Below are 21,521 nucleotides of genomic sequence, written 5' to 3' on the forward strand. Positions count from 1 at the left end.
TCCTCAGGGGGAGGACTCATCACACTCTTCCCCTGCTCCAGTGTGGGGTCCCACCCACGGGAGACAGTCCTCCACAAACTTCTCCAACATGGGTCCTTCCCACGGGCTGCAGTTCTTCACGAACTGCTCCAGCATGGGTCCTTTCCACGGTGTGCAGTCCTTCAGGCACAGACTGCTCCAGCGTGGGTCCCCCACGGGGTCACAAGTCCTGCCAGAAAACCTGCTCCGTGGGCTCCTCCCTCCACAGATCCGCAGGTCCTGCCAGGAGCCTGCTCCAGCGCAGGGTTCCCACGGGGTCACAGCCTCCTTCGGGAACCCACCTGCTCCGGCATGGGGTCCTCCACGGGCTGCAGGTGGATATCTGCTCCACCGTGGACCTCCCTGGGCTGCAGGGGGACAGCCTGCCTCACCATGGTCTTCACCACGGGCTGCAGGGGAATCTCTGCTCCGGCGCCTGGGGCATCTCCTCCCCCTCCTTCTTCACTGACCTTGGTGTCCGCAGGGTTGTTTCTCTTACATGTTCTCACTCCTCTCTCCGGCTGCCGTTTCCGTCTGTCCCAACTTTTTTCCTTCTTAAAAATGTTATCACAGAGGCGTTACCACTATCGCTGATTGGCTCGGCCTTGGCCGGCGGCGGGTCCGTCTTAGAGCCGGCTGGTATGGGCTCTCTCGAACACAGGGGAAGCTTCCAGCAGCTTCTTACAGAAGCCACCCCTGTAACCCCCCCCCCCCCCCACCAAAACCTTGCCACACAAAGCCAATACAGCAACAAATTCCAGCTTTGCTGTAAACTTTTGAGAGATCCACTGAAGGTGTCACTTCTGGAGTGGGGGGAGGAGGAAAAGGACAAAACTGTCAAGTACTGCAGCTGAAGGAAGGGAACGTGACTCTCTTGCTAGAGAAGTACATAAACAGATTCAAGCTTAATTAAAATATATATACAGTATTGGTACAGATGTGAGATAGAGTCTTCTCCAACTTCAACGGGTCCATAATGCCAAAGCCCAGCTGACTGTCTGCAAAGATGGTTGGAGAATGCACGGCTCAATGAGACCCTCCATCCCTCTGATGCTTCCAGACCAGCCTTCTCCAGTCCCTTGGGACAGGGAAGCAGCTGAGCAACTGCTACAGGGCTGCTACAGGAGCACTTTACCATATCTAATAGCTATAGCTGAAGGGTGACTGTTATTGGGGAAAAAACCACTGAATTTAGATCTTCAGGTGTGCCTTTAGTGCAAAGCAGTCAATATTGGTAACAGCCATAGAGGTACTTGCAAAACTACTATAAAAAAGGTGGCTTTCCAGGCTCCGAGTCTTGAAACAAAACTGCTTAAGTATTTTGGCAGGACTTCCAAGTTCCTTCCTTTTGCTTTAAATCACTCAACAACATCAGTTGTAGCTGTGTCACAATTCTTCCATAACCTAGTTTCAGAACTGCCTATTCTCACTACGTTTTTCTTTTTCTTCAGATGCAGCAAAAATTATCTGTGCAGGTGTGGACAGTTAGTGCTCAAGAAATGAAACCAGTGTCAACACCTTGCAGAAACAGTGGGAAACCAGGAAAACAATACAGACAGACTCTGCAGCCACCGCTATCACAACCCCTCCAAACACCACCTTCTGCAGCCAGCTTACAGGTCTCCAGCAGTTCCGTGTAAGACTTCTACCTCTATACTCATTTTATGCCAGACACAAGGATCGCCACAGAGCTATCTGCACCCACTGTTACTTCCTGAAGACCTTGCTCCAGACTAAACCTCCCCCCGCATGCCCATGAGGGACACCTCCAGTGACTTCCAAGTCACCATGACAATCCTCTGGGATAGCTTAGGGCCATGCTGCAAGCGACTGCCCGCAGTTTTGCCCCTATGAAAACCACTGCCTGCATCAGTTCCCTTTTTTAATTTCACTTACCTGTAATTGTCCCACTGGCACCTCCTGGAAGCAGCTCCTGAAGACATCGCTGAAGATGAATGTAATTTCTCTAACAAAGACCCAAAATGAGGTGTGAAATTTCTCAGTGCAGGAGCCACCAAGACTCTGTGTGCAGCTGAGCAGCTCATGGACTGCTGGTCACTCCTGTTTTCCAAAACCCGAGCACTGTGCGCTGTACCGCTACTCTCCACACAGCAAAGGCCACAAAAACCAAACAGGGCTATGCAAACTGCCTTAGTAGGTCGAGTTTGGGTCCGGCAAGCTGTACCTCTGAAAATAACAAGCCTCGAACGTGCCTCGTTTTGTAGGCGTCGGTGAACTAAATGCACCACCGGTTCAGGACACCATCTAGCCATTGTCACGCTACAAATACGAGTATAAAAGAACACTGGCAGTAACAAACACCTCCAATGTCCTAGCGTGCATTGTAACCTGAAGTATTCACCGTAACTAAGAATAAACAGGCTCGTACCAAGAACCTACGCTGAAAAAACACAGTATCATTTCTGGCCAGAAGTCAACGTAACCCTCCATAACGCAAAGCCTGGGGGTTTGTTTTAAACTGGAAGTTCGTCATCACGACAGCCAGCTCCCCAAATAAAATGCAGGCATCTATTCGTGCTCCTTGCAAGGCAAGTGGTGTGGTTTAGAAACAGAATTCGGAACAACTATTTATAGAGCAGGTAGTACTTTGTATTTAGCCCGATAGAGGGAAGTGTCCCCTTTCCCATCCCCTTCCAATTATCAGGTGCCTTCAGCCACCTGGGTTCCAGTTGGAGCCAAGTCCCCCCTGAACACAGATGCCCGTAATCATTCAAGTAAGCAGGAAGGATCAACTGACTTGAGGTAAGGCAGCTAACCTGACACCCGGATGAGTGTCAGTGCTGCCTTTACCCCTAGAGTTGTTAAAGCCCTCTTCTCCCACGCCTCTTAAGCGATCCAGCATCTGAACTACTAACCTCTGAGAATGAAGCCTCCCACTCCCCAAAGCTGACTAGTAATAAATCCAATTAATTGCGTATCGGCCCGACCACCTCTCAACGCCAGCTCCCAGGAGCGCATGGCAGTTTGGTACAGTGCCACCTCAATGAACAAATTCACAAGGCACAAAAGCTCCTTCTCATCCCTTCCCTTGGAACACGAGAACTCCGCAACAGTACGGAGAGAAGGCAGCGGGGCCTGCAGACACCAAGCGACTAACCTCCCCCAAGGCCAGGCCTCGCTCTGAGCAGAACCATCTTGCATTTCCCAGGACCTAATCCAAAGCCCAGCCTAGGCTCCAAAGATCTTTTTAAAGGTTTCCATGGATTACTGGACTAGCTTTGTAAAGCACTTTATAAGGAAACATGTTATTTTTAAAATTAAATTCTAAAGCTCTCTCTTGTAACTTCGGTGAGGGCTTGAGAAACACAGGGATTGCAGAGGGTTGCTGCCCCTGGTACGGCACAAACACTAAAACACAGAACTTCAGGGTACCACTGCCGCAGTACTCCCACCCACCAACTTAAAAATCCCTCCTCTTCCTCCAGAATGAGGACTAATGCCTACAAAAATGCTTTATCCACACATCAATGTTCTCTCATACGTGTATGCACAAACACACTAATGAACTATGCTGACTACATCCACCTTTAACATTCCACACTTATCTGAAGCGATTAAAACCTAAATGACTCATCCATTCCACTTTTGGCTATGAACTATGCCAGCATGATTCTCCTTACTATCAAGGTTCTTACTGCAGAACACAAAGACATCCAAGGACATAGCATGATGTATTTAAAAGGTAGTTCTCCCCCATGCCCAAAACACTCAGTGATCACTTTGCTGTAGACTCATCTCTAAGAAACATTTGAACACTGTCCAACATGAGCCACGGTCACAAACATTTTATTAACACTAAGAACACACTAGAAGCAGAGACATGTTTCTTTATACTTTATTTGAGCTATTTAATTCTTAAGTATCAAGAATTAGGGTGCTTTATAGAGTATTATTACCACAGGGCAGTGAAATGGGCATTTTCTTAGTGTAGTGCAAGCCATATCAAATGAAAAGCTTTTAAAATAAAGTTTTATTACCAGTACTGACCAGCACTTAATCTGCTGACCTATAACTGAAACAATGGTTCAAAAGCACAAAAAATACCCTCTGAAATAAAGCTTTATGTACAGCATATGTAGAGCTCTTAGATGCCTAAAGCTATTAGTTTAATTTGAGATATTAAACGAATGTTCTGAGTTGCTATTCACAGTTGAATATACTGGGAATTAAGTGTTCAGATGACTTTTTTTTTTTTTGGAGTACAAAAACATTTGTCTGCTTTAGTTATAAAGAGCTCTGCCAATATACACAAACTATACACTTCAGACATTCACAAAAAAATGTGAGCAAGAAAAGGGTTATCAAAAAACATTTAATACAATTAGTCAATAACCCTTCCCACCATGGTCCACATCTACAAAGTTCCCCCATCCCTCCCCCCTCCCCATCCAAACCCTTCCCCACAGAAAGTCACATACTTACCACAAGTTTTAGCAAGTATGGTTTTTAAAAAAGGGCCCCCAGGGCAAGTTACTTAGAGTTCAGTTGCCACTGTCAACAGATCTGGACCTCGATCTAGACCTCTGCCGATCCACAGATGACGGGGATTTAGATCTACTGGAAGAACCACGTTTCTGGCTCTTCTCTGGCACTGGAGATCTACTAACTGATCGAGACTTGCTACGGCTCCTACTCCTTGACCTGCTGTAAGACTTGCGGCTGCGGGAACGGGAACGGCTACGAGACCTGGATGAGCTTCTGCTACGAGACCGTGACCTGCTCCTGGACCTACTGAGGAAGCAAAGAGCATAGGTGTTAGCAATGAAATGTCACGGACCATGACAATAACCAGGCAATTCACCGGTTTCCAGTTTGGTTGCCTGTCACAAAGCTTTCTTAGTGGATATTTAAGCATTATTTAAAATAATAGAAATCCATACCTGTGCCTTTTGCTGCCTTCAATTAGTTTGATTTTCCTTCCATTAATTTCTTTACCAGAAAGCTTTTCAATAGCATTCTTTAAATCACTGTAAGAGGCAAATTCAACCACCCTGCAGAAAAAAATACAACAAAAAACAAAACACACAGCTCACTACTACAAGTTGTATTTTTCATGATAGAGCAAAACATACTCTGGTGAAAAAAAAACAACTCAAAAAACCTCACACTGCTCAGTGTAGTCATCCCTTGTCATAACTCAAGCACAAATTGAAGAATTCCCCTCCCCAAATACCAGAGAATGCATTTTCAAAGGGTAGCTAAATTAAACCATGAACAGCTGCTGAGCACTACAAGTAGCCAGCTTCCCTCCCCAAGTATTATACATACAAGTATTACTCTACAGCTTTCAAGAGGTGATTTTAGAGGCTTACCCTTCATTTAACTTAGGTCTGTGTGCATCTGCAAAGGTTACTTCCCCAGCTTGTCTCATGAAGTCTTTGAGATCCTAACACAAGACCAGTTATGTTATGCAAAGAAGCAAAATTAATACTTATCTATACAAAAATAGTTAAAAGCAAACAAAAGAAACTTATGATTACTGAAAGAGAAGATGTTAGATAAATTACAAACATGGCAATTGCCATACTTGTATTCTATCAAAATTGAATTATCTATATCAGGGCACGAAATAAATGAAAAAAGCATATTGCTTTAAGCAAAATGCTAATAAAGTGTCTTAACATTAAGGACAATATTAGTCTACAAAAATTATATAGATTTAATAAGAAAGAGAGAGAGAAAGAGAAAGAGAGAGAGAAATTAAAAAGTACATTTGTATATATACTGGACTGAGTGTGAAATATTACCCATATATTTTTGTACTATTTCAGTCTCCATTTACATTACGAGTCTTATATGCATACAGAATTACATTTACATAACACCAATTATTTTGTGCCCCATATGTCATTAAAAATATAGTTTACTTTACCTTTATTAACATTTCCCTAGGCTAGCCAAGCAGCAAACTGCATTAAGCGACCGGAGATACCGTCATGATATATGCCCGACTGGCTCTTCGCCACCCACTTGACGAACACTACCCAGTCGATGGAAGCCATTAATCGCACTGCCCTCCCTATTAGGAGACTATTGATGGATCCAGACATTCTCTATGCTTGATGTTACCAAGGACCACTTTACTGCGATCAGGATTCCAACGACCACCTAATTTCGTATCTTTCAACTCTTTTCGACCAGGACCTCTTTATTCGGAAGCGTTACAGGAAGAACAGCTCTCAACTTAGGAATCAGATCTCGTTAACGCTCTGGGATCGCTGCAATGTGGCACTTTAAGGAGTGCATCGATTACGTCTAGACCGGCAAACACAGATCTAGAGGTGGCCAAGTGACATTGTAGGAGCTGACTGGAAAGTCAACCAGGCCCAACCAAGAGTGACCAAGACAGAACGATTAGGATAACCCACAGGCACTCCTCGTCATAAGGCCAACGACACAGATAGGCTGGCAAATAAAGGGTTTAATATGTGGTTAAAATGGATTTAAAAAACAAGAAAAAATAAATATATATCCTCAAATATATACATTTATTATTATTATAATAAATTAAAATTAACTATTTTCATTCAAAATATTTAAATTACATTATTTAAAATTACATTAATTACATAAACATTTTAATAAATTAGATTTAATTTTAATTAATTATTTTACAAAATAATTACATTACATACCCATTAAACGAAGTCAAAATAGTTAATCGTGTTTCAACAAACCTGCCAGCTGACTCGGGAAGACAAATTTTCTACTATGAGGCGATTTTCTGTTCTTACAGGTGGGGCATTTCTGTTTGGAAATAAACAATTGAGACTTATTAGTAATTAATATACAACCTCATGTTAATATTAACAAAGGCTGTACCAATAACCATCTGTCCTGCTTTCGGCTGGGATAGAGTTAACTGTCTTCCTAGTAGCTGGTATAGTGCTATGTTTTGCATTCAGTATGAGAAGAATGTTGATAACACTAATGTTTTCAGTTGTTGCCAAGTAGTGTTTATACTACATCACAGATTTTTCAGCTTCTCACGCCCAGCCAGCAAGAAGGCTGGAGGAGCACAACAAGTTGGGAGGGGACACAGCCAGGGCAGCTGACCCAAACTGGCCAACAGGTATTCCATACCATGTGACGTCATGCCCAGTATATAAACTAGGGGAGTTGGCTGGGGGGAATCGCCGCTCAGGGACTAACTGGGCATTGGTCGGCGGGTGGTGAGCAATTGCATTGTGCATCACTTGTATATTCCAACCCGTTTACTATTATTATTGTCATTTTATTATTATTATTATTATTATTATTAGTTTCTTCCTGCCTGTCCTATTGAACTGTCTTTATCTCAACCCACAAGTTTTACTTTTTTTTTCCGATTCGCTTCCCCATCCCACTGTGGGGGGGGGGGGGCGGGGGGTGAGTAGCTGCATGGAGCTTAGTTGCTGTCTGGGGTTAAGCCACGACACCATCATATCGCCATTACTACTACAACTTAACTGTGTAATGCCCCAAGTAATCTAGGACAAGCATTAAGTACTTTGGGGAGGAAGCACAGCAGATGACAAACATATCTGAGAAGTTTTGTAATCCTCACTACCCTACTGCCACATCGAATGATTGACTAAAAAAGCAAGCAATACCTTTCAGTCTCTTGCTCTAGCTCAAGTTCTTGGATCAGATGAGCCCACAGTATTCTTTTTTTAAGCTATGTCAATCCAAAGCTATACATACCTCCTGTCACTACGTGGACGGCGGCTACTAAAACGGTCAGAGTACCTCCCTCTGCCTCTACCCCTAGAGCGTGCTCTTGCATGCTCAATTGTAACCCTGGGGAAAAAAAAAGAAATGGAAACCCATACATTTTTACATTTTTCTTCTTACATATTCCTTCATAGTTACAAGGGGAAAAAACCCCCACAAAATAGTTTAAACAGTACTGATAACACAATGCAAGTTAAAATTGACTAATTAATTTAGATATTCAAACTTATATATTCATGAAATAGGGTCCCTCACCTCTCACTGCAAAGCTCTTTTCCATCCAGTTCATAGACAGCGTCATCTGCATCCCTCGGATCCTCAAACTCCTGCAAAACCACCACAGCGAAAACATAAAAGTGAAAAAATTACATCTCTAGGAAATTAACAAACGCTTGTTTGCCACATAGCATGCTTAGGCGAGCACGTTAATGGCGTCATCCTTAGAAGTAGCTTCGTGCACATCAAACGCGCCTGAGATCCCAGCGACCGCCAGCGGACAGGGACCGCAGAGCCCCGCGAAGGTGGGGGGGGGGGGCACTCACCACAAACCCAAACCCCCTCTTCAGGTCGATGTCCCGGATGCGGCCGTATCCCTTGAAGAACCTCTCCACATCCTTCTCCCTGGCGGCCGGGTTCAGCCTCCCGATGAAGACGCGGCAGCCGCTCATGGCTGTGGGCGCGGAGCTCGCTGCGGGAGACACGGCGCCCAGCCCGTCCGTCAGCGCCGCCGCCGCCCCCCGGCCCTGCCCGGTGACTCAGCACACTCCCGCCCCGCGCGGCCGCCCTCCCTGCCGCAGTCCGCAGCAGGCCCGGCCTCGCCCCCGCTCCGGCCCAATGGGAAGGAGCCGGCTGGACTCCGCCTCAGCCTGCGCCAACGGGAACCCCGCGTCCAGCCTGCAGCCCCGCCCCACAACACGCCGAAGGCCGACGCGGCCACGCCCCTCTCCGCCAGCGCAGGCGCGCCACCACCCCCCCCCGCCCCCGTCGACCAAGGGAAGAAAAGCGAACGCCATCGCTCCGCCACAAAATGGCGGCGCGGGCCGCACCCAACAGCGCCCGCTCCGCGGAGGGCGCTAGCCTCAAGCGCAGCGACGACAAAACCGGCCGCCGGCCGGAGGCTGGCCGGCCCCACGGCCGGGAGCTCCCCGCTCCCCCGACGCCGCCCGCCCCGGGCGCCGCGCTCCGCAGGGAGGCCCCCGCGCTCCGCCGGGCCTGTCACGAACCTGGGCTGCGGGTCTCGGGGCGGGCCGAGCCGGGCGGGCGCGCGGGGCAGTCGGCGCTGAGGCTGGCGGGCAGCTCCCTCCTCCTTCCGCGACGGCCGGCTCTGGACTGCCGCGCCGCTGCGCCGCGAAATGGAGGCGGCCCCGCGCGTCACCACCGCCCCGCGTGACGCTGGGGTGGCGCGGCGATTGGCGGAGGCGGCGGCCCCGCCCCTTCCCCAGAGAGAATCTAGGTCAGGGCGGGGAGGGGGTGCGCCTGGGCCTGGCCCGCGGGGGGGGCCGCGGCCCGGCCTGGCCCTGAGGGACCGCGCCGAGGGGCAGCGGCCCGGCCGTGAGGCGCCCCGCCGGGGCCGACCCCGCTCGCAGCCCTCCCGTAGGGCCAGCGGCCCGGGGAGGAGTGTGGGGGCGGTCGCCCCTCGCTACCTGGCCCCCCCGCCCGCCCTGTAACAGGGCCTTCCCGAGACCCTCCTCGGTTCGCGGAGGGAGGATGGCCGCTGGTGTGCTCACCTCGGCTTGTCAGCCCATCCGGCCTGGGTTAGGTAACCGGTGGCGGTATGCTAAAGCTGCCTGTGCGGGGAGAAAACTGACAGTGGCGTTAATGCTGGTCTGGAGTGTGGAAAGCACAGTGTGTTACTTCATCTGGAAGCCATTTTGAGAAGGCAGTAAAGAGCACAAGCAAACCCGGGTCTTCACAGCATCAGGTAGCATGGGGCCGTCATTAGAGCTGAGGCGATGGGTTAAATGCAACCATCGGGCTCTTTTATTCATACAGTATGTAACAAACTAAAAACTGCTGTGCTTGGGTGCCAGGCAGGCACAGGAGTGGGCAAGGTCTTGCAGGAACAGGCGTTTCTCTCTTGGCCATGATGAGCAAAGAACGAGATGAGAAAAATACGTAAGGAGGACCTGATCTATTTGCATCCTCATTTGGAATCAAGTGTGTAATGACAAGGTAGAGAGCTGAGCTTTGTTTCTGTTTTACATAACTCTGCAGAATTTATCACAGCTTGGCTGCTAGATGATTGCAGTAAAGGCAACAGATTATCCCAAGGGGCATTTGATATGCAGAAGACATCTGGAAGTTGAAGATACACCCACTAGTTTTCTAATACAGACAAAGGTTGCGACTCTGTGACTGTCATTGCCAGATTTGTGCACTGCCGGATCAGCTGGCTTTACGCGGAGTTAGCCGACAATTATAGCTGCGTCAGGTTGACCTGAGGACAGTACGGCCCTTTTGATAGCGTTTCCCTGACTTGTCACCTAGAGTCCCACGCTGCCTTGAGTCCTATCCCCTACCCATTCCCCTTGTGGACTGTGAAATGCCATCTTTGTTACACCCCGTGTCTGTTATTAATCAGCTCTATGGGGACGAACTTCTCTTTTTCATGCTTAGTCACTGACACAGAGTAAATTTCCCTGGAACAATACCGCATATGATGCCACTGACGACATAGCTTTATATGACTGCCCACACAAACACTCCTCAAACTGCAACAGTATGCAGAATCCCCAAACTGGGAAAGTTATTTCTGCTATGTGCAGGCAATGACGAGACAGGCTACAGCGTAGCTAAAGGTTTAGCAAGGGCAACCGGCAGCATCGCCTGCTTTTCTCTGGGATTACAAAGATGCGTACTGCTGTTCTGCGTGGTGTCTGGGTGCGTGAGAAAAGCAAGGATGATGCATGCATGGGAGAATCTGCAGTAGAGGGAGGACTTTGAGCAGTGAAAGGCAACACTTGTGATTATCCTTGTGGATCATAACCTTTAGCTCCTGAGGAAGATACATTCAGATGTGCCATCTAACATTTAACACTGCTAATTTCATAATGAGTTACGGGGCTCTAACAGGTGCCATGGGAACAGGCAGTCTTGTTCCTGTCAACACTGGAACTCTTCTGACTGCAGAGTGAGCTGGTTCACAAAGCTAAACCAGCAAAAACTAGCCCTGGAAAAGGCAGCAAACAGATTTCTGCTGGTTTAACACCCTGAAAACCTCTTGTAGTGGGATAAAAACAAGGGTTAGCACTGGATAGAGAGGAGAGGCAAGAGAGGAGCACCCTGTTAAGGAAGAACTGTTCATTTTAGCAGTGTGAAACTGCAGCCTAAAAAGCATTGTCCTTGTTACTGCAAGGTGGTAATCTCCTCTCGGCATCTCATCTTCAGACCACAGGGAGAAGAGAAGCAAAAGTCAGGAGGGGATCCAGAAGACAACAATCACTTCTGAAAAGGTTCCTTAAAAGGTGTTACCCAAGGGTGTTACCGACATAAAGATCACGTGCTTTTTTACTCACATGGGCTTCCCACATGATGGTCCTGAGCAGGCACATCTGTTTCCTACCCAGTTTCTCCGAGTTCATGTTAACAGGAAGGAGTATTTCTCCCTTTGGCTTGAGGCTGTTTGAAGACGACCTAGGACTTGTTAATATTCTTGCTGCTGCTTAGCCCGGTAATGTCCACACCCCTACCTTCCTTGCAACTCTGGGCTGCTGAAAGCCACACAAGCAGGCTGAAATAAATCCCTCTAGTTAATTCATCAAGGTAACTAGGTAAATGCAGTCACTATTTGGAAGCGGAAAAGGCATGAGGCAGCAGAAGACTAACTGAAAGCTGAAATACATTCCCAGCCAGCCACCATTACTATCTGGTCCTGCTTGTGGAAAATAGTCAATAGGGATTAACTCTTCACTGTCTCTTCCAAATAAAAAAAAATTAGGTGTCATCAAATGAAACTAATGAAGTCCAAGTTCAAAACATGCAAAAGGAGGTGGTTCTTCACCAACTGGTAGTAGACCTCTGGCATAACTTTCTGGAGGATGCTCTGGATACAGGAAGTTTATATGGTTTCATCCTACACACAGCTTTAAACCAGGGAGGAGGAGGGAACAGGAAAAAAAAGGGGGAACGAGAGAGGAAAAAAGAGAGGCTCCAATTCAGAGACTCTATCTGGCGTTGCTGAAGACCCTCTGCAAAAAATACTGCCCCTCAGATCCACGGTGAAGCTGCTTATATAAGCCATATAGCCAAAGACTCAGCGCTCGCCAAGTTCGGCAACGGTTCAGTGAATGGAAGCAGAAATGTAGCTAGCATCCTCTCCTCCTACTGGTGAATATATTTCTTATTACTTTCACTATGGTTCTCCATGTTAATCTCCTCTGCCTCTCTTTACTTTCTCCTTTTCTGTACACTTATTTACCTATGCATTCTCTGTCCTTATTTCCAAGGCTCTGTGAACTAACATATTTCTGTTACTGCTAGACTAAATGTAGCTCTCTTAAAGGTATCAGCAATGAGGGCTCAAGAGCTGTTTTGCAAAAGTCTCAAGGAGAGGAGAATTCTCAATAGACAATTTAATCTTTGAGCACCAATTGCTTTTCTTAAAAATATTTAGAGGGAAAAAAAAAGGGAATTGACCCAGAATAACAGACATTCAGAAATAACTTTGTCACTGGGATTTTCTACTTTTCCACTTTTCAGGAAAGCTAAACTTTTCAAATTGCTCAAATCCCAATATATAGATTTCTTATATGTTAGTATCAGGCTGAGAGTCCTTGCCTACCAACCAGAAATAGCACCTTTTTTCACTAGACTGTAATTCAGAGAGAAACATGCTGCCGTGGGCCTGTGTTACTGAGCGGTCAGTAGTGTTAGGGAGCCTGGCTGAGGGCTACTCTTCCACAGTCTGAACAGATCCTCACTGACTAACTGGCCTTGTTTCAGCTGGCTCCTGCTAGAACCCCTTGGATACAGTTCCTCACGCTCATCTTTCCTAGCCAAACATAATAATTAACATCCTATTAATTATAGCTCAACAGCAGTATTCAGCTAGTCCTGGAGGTACCTTATGGTAACAGGGGGATCTGTAGCTCATCACTGAAGTTGCAGACTTTAGCTCTCAGTTCAGGTGAGTCTGTTATTCAGGGCTATGCTAACGGCTGTGGCTCAGGAAAAAACTTTGGAAGCAGGAACCTATCACCTCCTCTTTAGGATACAGAGCAGGCACTGCCTATGCCTCTGCAGTTTGCCACTGTGTGAGGCAGTTAAGGCAGACTGACAGCAGAATAGTGCATCATCACATCAGATGACATCCCAACAGAGATTTCATACCCTTAAGGCATTACACACCATCACATTTTCTACATTATCTAGTACATGCAACAAAGTTCAGGTTAGCTTTGTGGTTTTATGCTGAATTTATGCTAGCTGCGGAAGGACAGGTGGAATCTGGTCCAACATGAAGCTTATGGGTACAAAGTGGAAATGATTTTTTTTCTCCTTGGGTTAATATCTGAATCATCAGAACAAGTTTATACCATCTCACTGCGTTTGGTTGTAGACACTGAATGTGAACTCGTGAGGAATTCTCACAACGCTGTGAGAGCAAGCTGTAGACTGCTACAAAAACACTTTACTGGGTCAAAGCTATTTATAAACCTTCAGAAGGTAACAGGAGAGCTTCTGCAGGATCATGCGTCCTTCCTTGGCTGGCCCTTTCAGACCTTTCCTGAAAACCACCTGAGCCCGTTTCTGATTTAACTCAATGTTAGATGTACCCCCAAATGCAACCACTGCATTCATGGCCATGGTCTGCCATTACATTTCCAAGCAGCTCAAATCATACCACGTCTTTGTTTTGACAAACCATCTTCTCTGTTTACACAGACCCAGGGACTAATACTGGCAATGGTTTTTGTTTTCAACAGACAGCAGATTGCAAACACTGAGCATGTCATGTCATCTTCGCCTTTCACTTAATTGAGACCCAGTATTCATCTTAAAAAGCATGTGAATAATATAGGTCGTAATAGGGGAAGAATAGGATGAAGAAAGTTCACATATTCTCAAGATGCCAGCACTTTTAATCCTTAAGAAACTCCCTGAACTAATGAACCATCACTGAGAAATCTCTAGCACCATCCCAAACACCCAACTTCCTGGCAGTGCAGTGATTTTTCGATTGGCAGGCTTAACTTCAAAGGTCAGAAACACAGTGGAACAAAAGATTAAATCATCAATTTATAAGCACGTTCATTCAGTAAACTGGTAAGCTGCTCATGCAAACAAAGCAGGCAATCAAGAACAAGCTGTTTCAAATGAACCCAGTAGTCCTTATTGGAATAATTAAGCTAGCAGGCAAGGGGGAAAAAAAATAGAGACGTGTTAAACCTGACTATAATAAAGAATTTAGTCTATTTTTCTTAAGCAAACAGGAAAATGCCAAGGTAAAATTAATTGTAAGTTGGAAGAACAACTTTTTCAGAGTTTGCATTCAAAATAGCTCTTTGACAAACTTGGGGACCGTTCCTTTGGGGAATCCAGGATCTCTTCTTAGCACAGGACCATTCAATACCTGCATTAATAATTTGTTAAGCAGATTAGAGCATGCAGTGTTAAAACGTGCAGATGAATCAGCCTGGGAAGCATTTCAAACTCTCTGAAGACAAGAACAGAAATTCAAAATGAGTCTCAGGAACCAAAGGAATGATTCAACAAGAAGATGAAATTCTGCAAGAACAAGGGCAGACTATGTTTAGGAAGTCTAATCCACCAGTACAAAATCAGAAATACCCATTTAGGAAGTAGCAACATCTATAAAGGCTTGAGCTAAAGGGGATCACAATCTGAAAATAACTCAGCAAATACACTGGCATTGCAGAAACAGGTAAAACCTATTCTGGGATGTGGCAACAGAGGGCATGATATTTAAAGGCCAAGTGGTGATGTACTTAATGACAGTAAGGTAAATAAGATTTAACAATGACCTCGGTTTCCTTACGGCACAGTACTACTCCAACACACATACGGCTGCCACACAGTTCATGAAGAGCTGTATATATTGCTTTGTGATATCTTTAAGAAGTAGATGTCAAACCCTTGTAGAAGGCTGGAGTGTTATCAATGCTGTAAGTGTCTTGTCCTGTTTATATCACCTACCTTTCACATGCTTTTCAAGTCTGGAGAGGATGGTACATGTCCCATCACTAGTAGTTTTATTTCTTATTTTCAGGCAACTGTTATACTAAGCAAAAACAACATCAAAACAATGTACCACAGTTGCACAATCCAGGAAAACTGTCATTAAGCTGTAATCACAAGAGACTGTTTAAACTAGGTGTCACATTACACAGGTAAAAACATAAAGTAGAAAGGACAAAGCTTACTTATCTATATGACATCCTGGTTCCTCCAACATTCTGATAGATGTTTCTGGAAAACAAGGTGTAATTTCACTGACTGTTTAACCAACCAGGAATTATGCCTAGCTTGTGCAGAATTTTTATGCCACTATAGTTACTCTGAAAAGTATACTTAATCATTATAACCCTTTCAAAGTACTCATACCAATACAGAGATCTTTCTTTTCATATTGCCTAAAGATACAGGAATACTCAGTCTTTCTATAGATATGATTTGATGCTACAGTCAATTCAGTGGCAGAGTTGGTTCAGGAGGTTTCCGCTCCCAGCTTCTCCCACTTGCTGTTCTCTGTCCTTCAGTTTTACCGACTCAACTTTCAGGGCTACCGTAACACCAACTATTTTGTTTTTCAAACCAGAACTATTACTCCTCTCCCTTGACAGGGCTCTGCTGTCAGAGGAGTAGTAACTAGATCCACATCTCACCATATCCACACCAGTGAATTTACCTCTAAAGTGCTCTTTCCCTGCTGGGCACCGTGCCACCACGTGACATCAGGCCCTAGAGCTTTAAACCACCCTGTGATCTATGTGACAGCATACAGGTATAACAGCACAGAGCTAGAATAGTTAGGGAGGACACTGGAATTCACCCTTCCCCTAGCCCATAACACTAGCCACCCAAGCCCTCAAGAAGACAACGATTCATTCTCTGAATATTGCCCTTGCAGTCCCAAATGCTGGAAAGGTTGTTTAAATGAAGGATAAGATAAGCAGATTTTGGCTCATATTATGCTCAGACATGGGCCCTTTCTGCACGAAGCACTCCATCAGCACAGGGGGCGTTTGGTGCTACAAAGCACTCTCATCTGCAGGCATTAAGAAGTGATTTACACCAGCAGATAGAGAGGTCAAGGTGGGGCAGTCCCCAGAGTGCAATGGCTGGAAGGCTCAGGGGAAGATTTCACATGCATCTCTTAATCATTAAGCATACAGCTTTTACTGAGTGGTGCTACTCTCTGTGTAGACTTTAAAGGCCAGTATTAGGGTATGAGGGTCAGCTCGTACCAAGTTTAACCTCAGAGCCCTGACATCAGTGCGCAGTGAGCTGCTGTGCATGCCAAGCTGCAAAGCAGCAGTAACCCCAGGTCACAAATGTCTCCAGCATTGTCTCCCCTTCTCAACCACCTCAGTGGGCCTCTGAGGGCCAGTTGTCACCCTGCTGGGGCCAGGAAAGCACAAGCAGCACACAGAGCTGGTCAGCATTATCAAACCTTTGCCTCTGTCGGCAGTTTACTGACGTGTTTAGTTAGATTTGACAGCAAGTTTCTAGCCATGCACTATGTTCACATGGAGTGGCTTGGTATCTCAGCCTGGTTCCCAGATCCACATCCATCTGGGTCTGGCGCTTTCCGTTAATTGTCTGCCATCCTGCTAACCCGGTGCCAGAACTTAAACTTTCAGCCTCAGCGAGGGGGGTTCCTCTGGCTCAGAGTTTGGGCACAAGGACCATCACGAGGCAATGGCCGAGCTGCTGCCTGACTTGCCCACTCCAGAGAATAAAGCAGCTCGATTCCCAGACCTTTCACCAGCAGCACCTGCACTGTCCTGGGCTTGCCAGCACCGTGTGCGGGGCCTGCCGGAGCGCGGCTTCTCCTCGCAGAGCCAGAGAGGAGCAGAGCTTTCCTGCTCCGGCTTAGAAAACAAATGCACAGTCAGGCACCCCGGGGTTGTTGGGACACTGCGGAGGACAAGGCCAGGAGTGCTGGTGTCTGGTTCCTGCCAGTGAATCATTATCTGTTTGCATTAGCTTTGCTCCTTCTGCAGTTCTTGCTCCAAAAAGCCTGCTCGCTTGGCACAGGAATTGGTGTCATCTCCCATAAGGAAATGTCGACTGTGCAGTTGCCTTCCCAAATTCTGCACTCAGATGAGCGACTCTACTACTTTTTCAACACTGAGCTGAGGACAGCCCTTTTGGTGAAAATAAATTCAGATATTGTTCAGATACTTTTTGGACTTTGCTCAGGAACACAATGGCCAGAAAGTCTACTGTTTAAATTGCATTTTAAATTGTTTTAGTAAGATTAAATGCTTTGGGGAATAGGCACAGTTTCTATTTGTTCTTCCCCCGAGACCACTCAGAAGCACATATTGCACCTATTGCTCTAGGTTTGGCCACCATGACATCCTGACCGTGTGTCTGCCAGCAACAAAAGACACAATTATGCAGATCTCTTTTCTATTTGGCACCACCTCTGCAGCTCTGAAACAGCCAAGGCATCTCTCATGCAGCCCCCCGAGCCGCACAGTGCATTAAATAAAGCCACATCAGCTTTTCCAGGGGTCTGATTCTGCTACACAACCCTCCAACATCCCCAGTTGCTAATTCCCAGCACATACACTGGGACAAGAGTTTTCTTTCATTACTATTGTCAAATTCAAGCGTCGGATGGCACATAGGATAAGTAGCAGGCACAGGCTGTTATTTCTGGCAGGCAGAAAGCTGGAAGACAAAGAGCCTGGCAGACCAGTCCATCACTCAGTACTTGCCCTGTCTCCTCACAACCACCTCCTTCCTGCCTTTCCTGAAGCACAGGAAAGTACGTCCCCTCCCCGTCGTACAGACCAGTTGAGAGCTTGGGCTTCCGCTGCTCCCTGTGGGAAATCACTTCAGTTTAACAAATGACATCACGAGGAGCGTTTTTTTCTGTTTAACCTGTATTTGCCTTTCAAAATTCCTCCTGTCACACTGAGTTACAAGCCCTTGAAGTAGGCTAAAGACTCTCTTTTCCTCCCTGGAGACTGTTCGCTTTGGATGGTAATATCCACCTTCCTTAGCCATACCTGCTCAGCTGAGATGATACACATATTTATCCCTTTTCATCTTTTCTTGTAAGTCCTTCCAGTCTCTGATCATTTCATTGCTCTTGTGTGACCTTTCTTCTGCTTTCCTGTGTCTTAGACTTAACTGCAATACAGCTGATTAAAATGATAAATATCATGATGCTTGAATACGTGGCTGCTCCCCTGGGTGCCTCCCACCCCTCCTTCCCATCTGTTGGTGAGAGTGAAGCTCCTGGCAGCCCAGGGGATTTTTTTTTTTCAGGCAGGGCTGAATTCATGTTACAAGGCAGGCCTGATCAACCTTTGCCACTCTGAGCTGCGCTATGGAGAGGGGAAGGAAAACGGACTCCATGTCTGGTGAAAAAAGCTCTCCGTGACTCTAGCTCAGCCGTCCGACTGAGATGGAAATATGGACATAAGGTACTGGCTCTAGCAGGCAGCTTCATGGCGGAGGACAATAGTGACCCGGGGAAAATGCCGCCAGGCTCTGCACTCGGTGTGTAACATGCTGCGACCAAACAGGGCGCGCAGGGAGACTTGGAGCATTCCTGACAACTGCACTGGGGCTCCGTTCGGTCCTATTTTGGGTTTGGGTTTTTCCCAAAGCTAGAAAAAAAAAGAAGAAAAAAAGAAAATAAAGGACTTTTCCCATTTCACTCCCTATTTAAAGAAAAGACAATTCTAAACCTTTTCTGTTTTACCTAATTATTTTCACATTCAAGGAAAAAAAGGGTAGCTTTGTGGTTAAACCGTCAGGAACCCCTAATCGCAAGGGTAAAAGTAGCCATGGCTATGTAATAGCTGAGTGCTTCGTGATCTAGTAGATAGGTACGTACACAGGTGAAAATTCAGGCAAGATCTGCCTTGCGTGACTATGAAGCATCAGCCACAAGACAACATCATGCAAGCTTCTGAAAGAGGGAATAAAGACCCTTGCCAAACAGTAACACTCTATTTTTGTTGTACATGCTTTTAACCTCAACAGCTAAATGACATACTGGCTCACAGCTGCTTTATTTAAAGTTTCATTGATCTCGCCCTGTTGGGAGCTTATAATGAATACCAGACCCCATATCCCTAATATTTTCTATGGAGACAGGCAGAAGGAAAACACTTAAAACAAGGCAAGCTTTCTTTGAGAAGCAGGGGAGGGAGGGAATCCCCCTCAAGCATTAATATCCCCCTGCTTCCTCACCAGACTAAAAAGGAGACACATAAAAGTTTTAAATAACCTTTTTTTTTTGTTATGGAACCTAATAAAATAAGAAAAATATTTTGGGTTTTGGACATTTTAAAAAAAAAATCATATTTTGTGTTTTTGAAAATTTCAGAGGAAGCTGCAATATCGCGTCTGGAGCATTTGTTTTGTCTCATGTAAGAAAATGACTGCACATTGCTCTGGCAAAGCAAGCAGCTAGCTCTGCTAACTGCAGGGAGCAGACGATCACCCCAAGCAGCCACAGAGATTTGTTTTCCCAGTGGCCATTAGGTACCACAAACAAATTCGACACCCTCCCACTGAAGAAATCAGCAAGGTTTTGCCTGACAAAGAAAAAAAAAAACCAAAAACCAAAACCCAACCACATTCCACCATCAAGTCTTCTCCCAAGGAGTTTCTGGCTCAAGCCAGGTGAATATGTTTAGGATGGGCTCACGACCCTCTGTAGATGCAAGTGCCAGGTTAGAGCTGATGGAGAGGAGCGGCTTCCCAGTGCACGTCCTCGAGATGGCTTTCTCAGGGTGCCCTGGTGGCAATGGCCCTGCTGCCGTGCTGGTCACAGTTGCAGTGGAGCACATGCTGTTTGAGGCCAAAGCCACGGCTCTTTCAAATTTTGTCATCCTGAGAGTCTGTTTTGGTTTAGGTGTCCTGGCAGTTGCATTTACCCACTTCTTTTCAACTTGATCATCACTGCTGGCACCATTGGAGCCAGTTGGGAGTGCTAACGGAAGCTTGTTTTAATAATAAGAAAGTCCAGCTTAGGAATAACACTTGCAAGGCCCCATTGTTGGGCAAGTGTTTGACATTTCATAAAGCGATCACACTACATCTTAAAACCAGTCATCTTCCCGGCTTCCCCTAACCCCGCCGCAAGGCTTCCCTAGTATCTAACCAATGGCGGTGATCCTAATTTCTGGCCTAACGTCCATCATGGCTAGTTTAGACCCATTTATCCCTGTGCCAGCACTCCAGTTGCTAAAGTAGATTTGTTATTTCGATCTTAAATACAGATACCCTTTTCTTTATTCCCTCCCCAAATAATTTCTTTGGTTAGAGGAACACATCTTCATTTTTAACTCCTAACCGGCCTCTAGCTGCCGGAGGACATACCTGGAATTTGTGAGAGCGTGGGAATAGACGTCCACTCTTGAAACCCCCTATTTAGCCTGCCAGTGCCATCCCCTCAGCTGTGGGGCTCTTCGGGGGCAGCATCTGAGTGAGGTGGAGAGCTGCGAGGCGGCCGCTGATGCTGGCACCCCACCGAGCCAGCCGGGCAGGGAGCCGGGCAGGACGGGCAGGACGGGCAGGGAGCCGGGCAGGACGGGCAGGGAGCCGGGCAGGACGATCAGGGCAGGCAGGGAGCCGGGCAGGGCGCCGGGCAGGACGGGCAGGGCGGGCAGGGAGCCGGGCAGGGCGCCGGGCAGGACGGGCAGGGCGGGCAGGGAGCCGGGCAGGACGATCAGGGCAGGCAGGGAGCCGGGCAGGACGGGCAGGGCGGGCAGGGCGGGCAGGGAGCCGGGCAGGGCGCCGGGCAGGACGGGCAGGGCGGGCAGGGAGCCGGGCAGGACGATCAGGGCAGGCAGGGAGCCGGGCAGGACGGGCAGGGCGGGCAGGGAGCCGGGCAGGACGATCAGGACGGGCAGGGAGCCGGGCAGGACGGGCAGGACGGGCAGGGCGGGCAGGGAGCCGGGCAGGACGGGCAGGGAGCCGGGCAGGGCGGCCGGCAGGGCGCTAGGTGGGGGTGTCGGACCGCCGGGGCCGGTCTCAGCCGCCGCTCCGGCGGGCAGGGCCGGTGGCCCCCCCCGCCTCCCCGCGGGGGCTGGGGCAAGCAAGATCTGACCCAGGGAGGGGAGAACGCTGGTAAAATCGGAGACCATCCCGGACAGGTTTTAAAGCAGCATTAGGAACTCGGACGAAAGAGACGCTCACGACGCCAGACTGAGGTAAGCTGGGTGCCACAGCACACGCCACCACCCCGTGGCCCAAAAGGTGATGTTTGGGTTTGCAGCATGTCACCCCTCCGTACTGCCAGAGGGAGACTGGCAAGACTGCTTTCCCTTCACCCCATTTACATCCCTTCCTGGCCACCTCCTTGCCACCGTGGCCTGGGGGTTAGCGACAAGCTGTTCCTGGGTGGGTTTGTGCTCCTGCGGGAAAGGCCGAGTCGCAATGGTGATTTGCATCCTCAAAAACCGACAAAAAAAAAATCCTCGGTATAAAATGAGGAAGATGGCTTCATACAAATGCAGAACGGGGGAAGAAACATTTAATCTCCCTGGATCTCTCAAAATTGTCTCTGCCAATTGCAGAGGGAAAGTACTAGGCATTAATCCTTGGTTCTCAACTCA

General features: G+C 47.3%; 1 protein-coding gene across 3 annotated transcripts; it reads right to left on the reverse strand.

Annotated features, from left to right (window-relative positions):
* Positions 1 to 3,858: 3,858 nt before the first annotated feature.
* On the reverse strand, positions 3,859 to 9,120 carry SRSF5 (serine and arginine rich splicing factor 5). 3 transcript variants are annotated; one of them, XM_052782343.1, is made up of 8 exons: positions 8,976 to 9,120; positions 8,295 to 8,440; positions 8,008 to 8,078; positions 7,723 to 7,818; positions 6,717 to 6,786; positions 5,352 to 5,425; positions 4,920 to 5,030; positions 3,859 to 4,767 (listed from the first exon to the last, which is right to left on the reverse strand). In XM_052782343.1, the coding sequence occupies exons 2-8, from the start codon at positions 8,418 to 8,420 to the stop codon at positions 4,521 to 4,523; spliced, it is 795 nt and encodes a 264-aa protein (XP_052638303.1). In that variant the 5' UTR covers positions 8,421 to 8,440; positions 8,976 to 9,120; the 3' UTR covers positions 3,859 to 4,520. The 3 variants fall into 3 exon arrangements, with proteins under 3 accessions (XP_052638303.1, XP_052638302.1, XP_052638304.1); XM_052782342.1 differs by having other exon boundaries at positions 3,859 to 4,770; XM_052782344.1 differs by lacking the exons at positions 3,859 to 4,767; positions 4,920 to 5,030; positions 5,352 to 5,425 and adding an exon at positions 6,168 to 6,444.
* Positions 9,121 to 21,521: the final 12,401 nt, after the last annotated feature.

Source organism: Harpia harpyja, chromosome 3, assembly GCF_026419915.1.
Source record: "Harpia harpyja isolate bHarHar1 chromosome 3, bHarHar1 primary haplotype, whole genome shotgun sequence".
In the NCBI taxonomy this organism is placed as follows: domain Eukaryota; kingdom Metazoa; phylum Chordata; class Aves; order Accipitriformes; family Accipitridae; genus Harpia; species Harpia harpyja.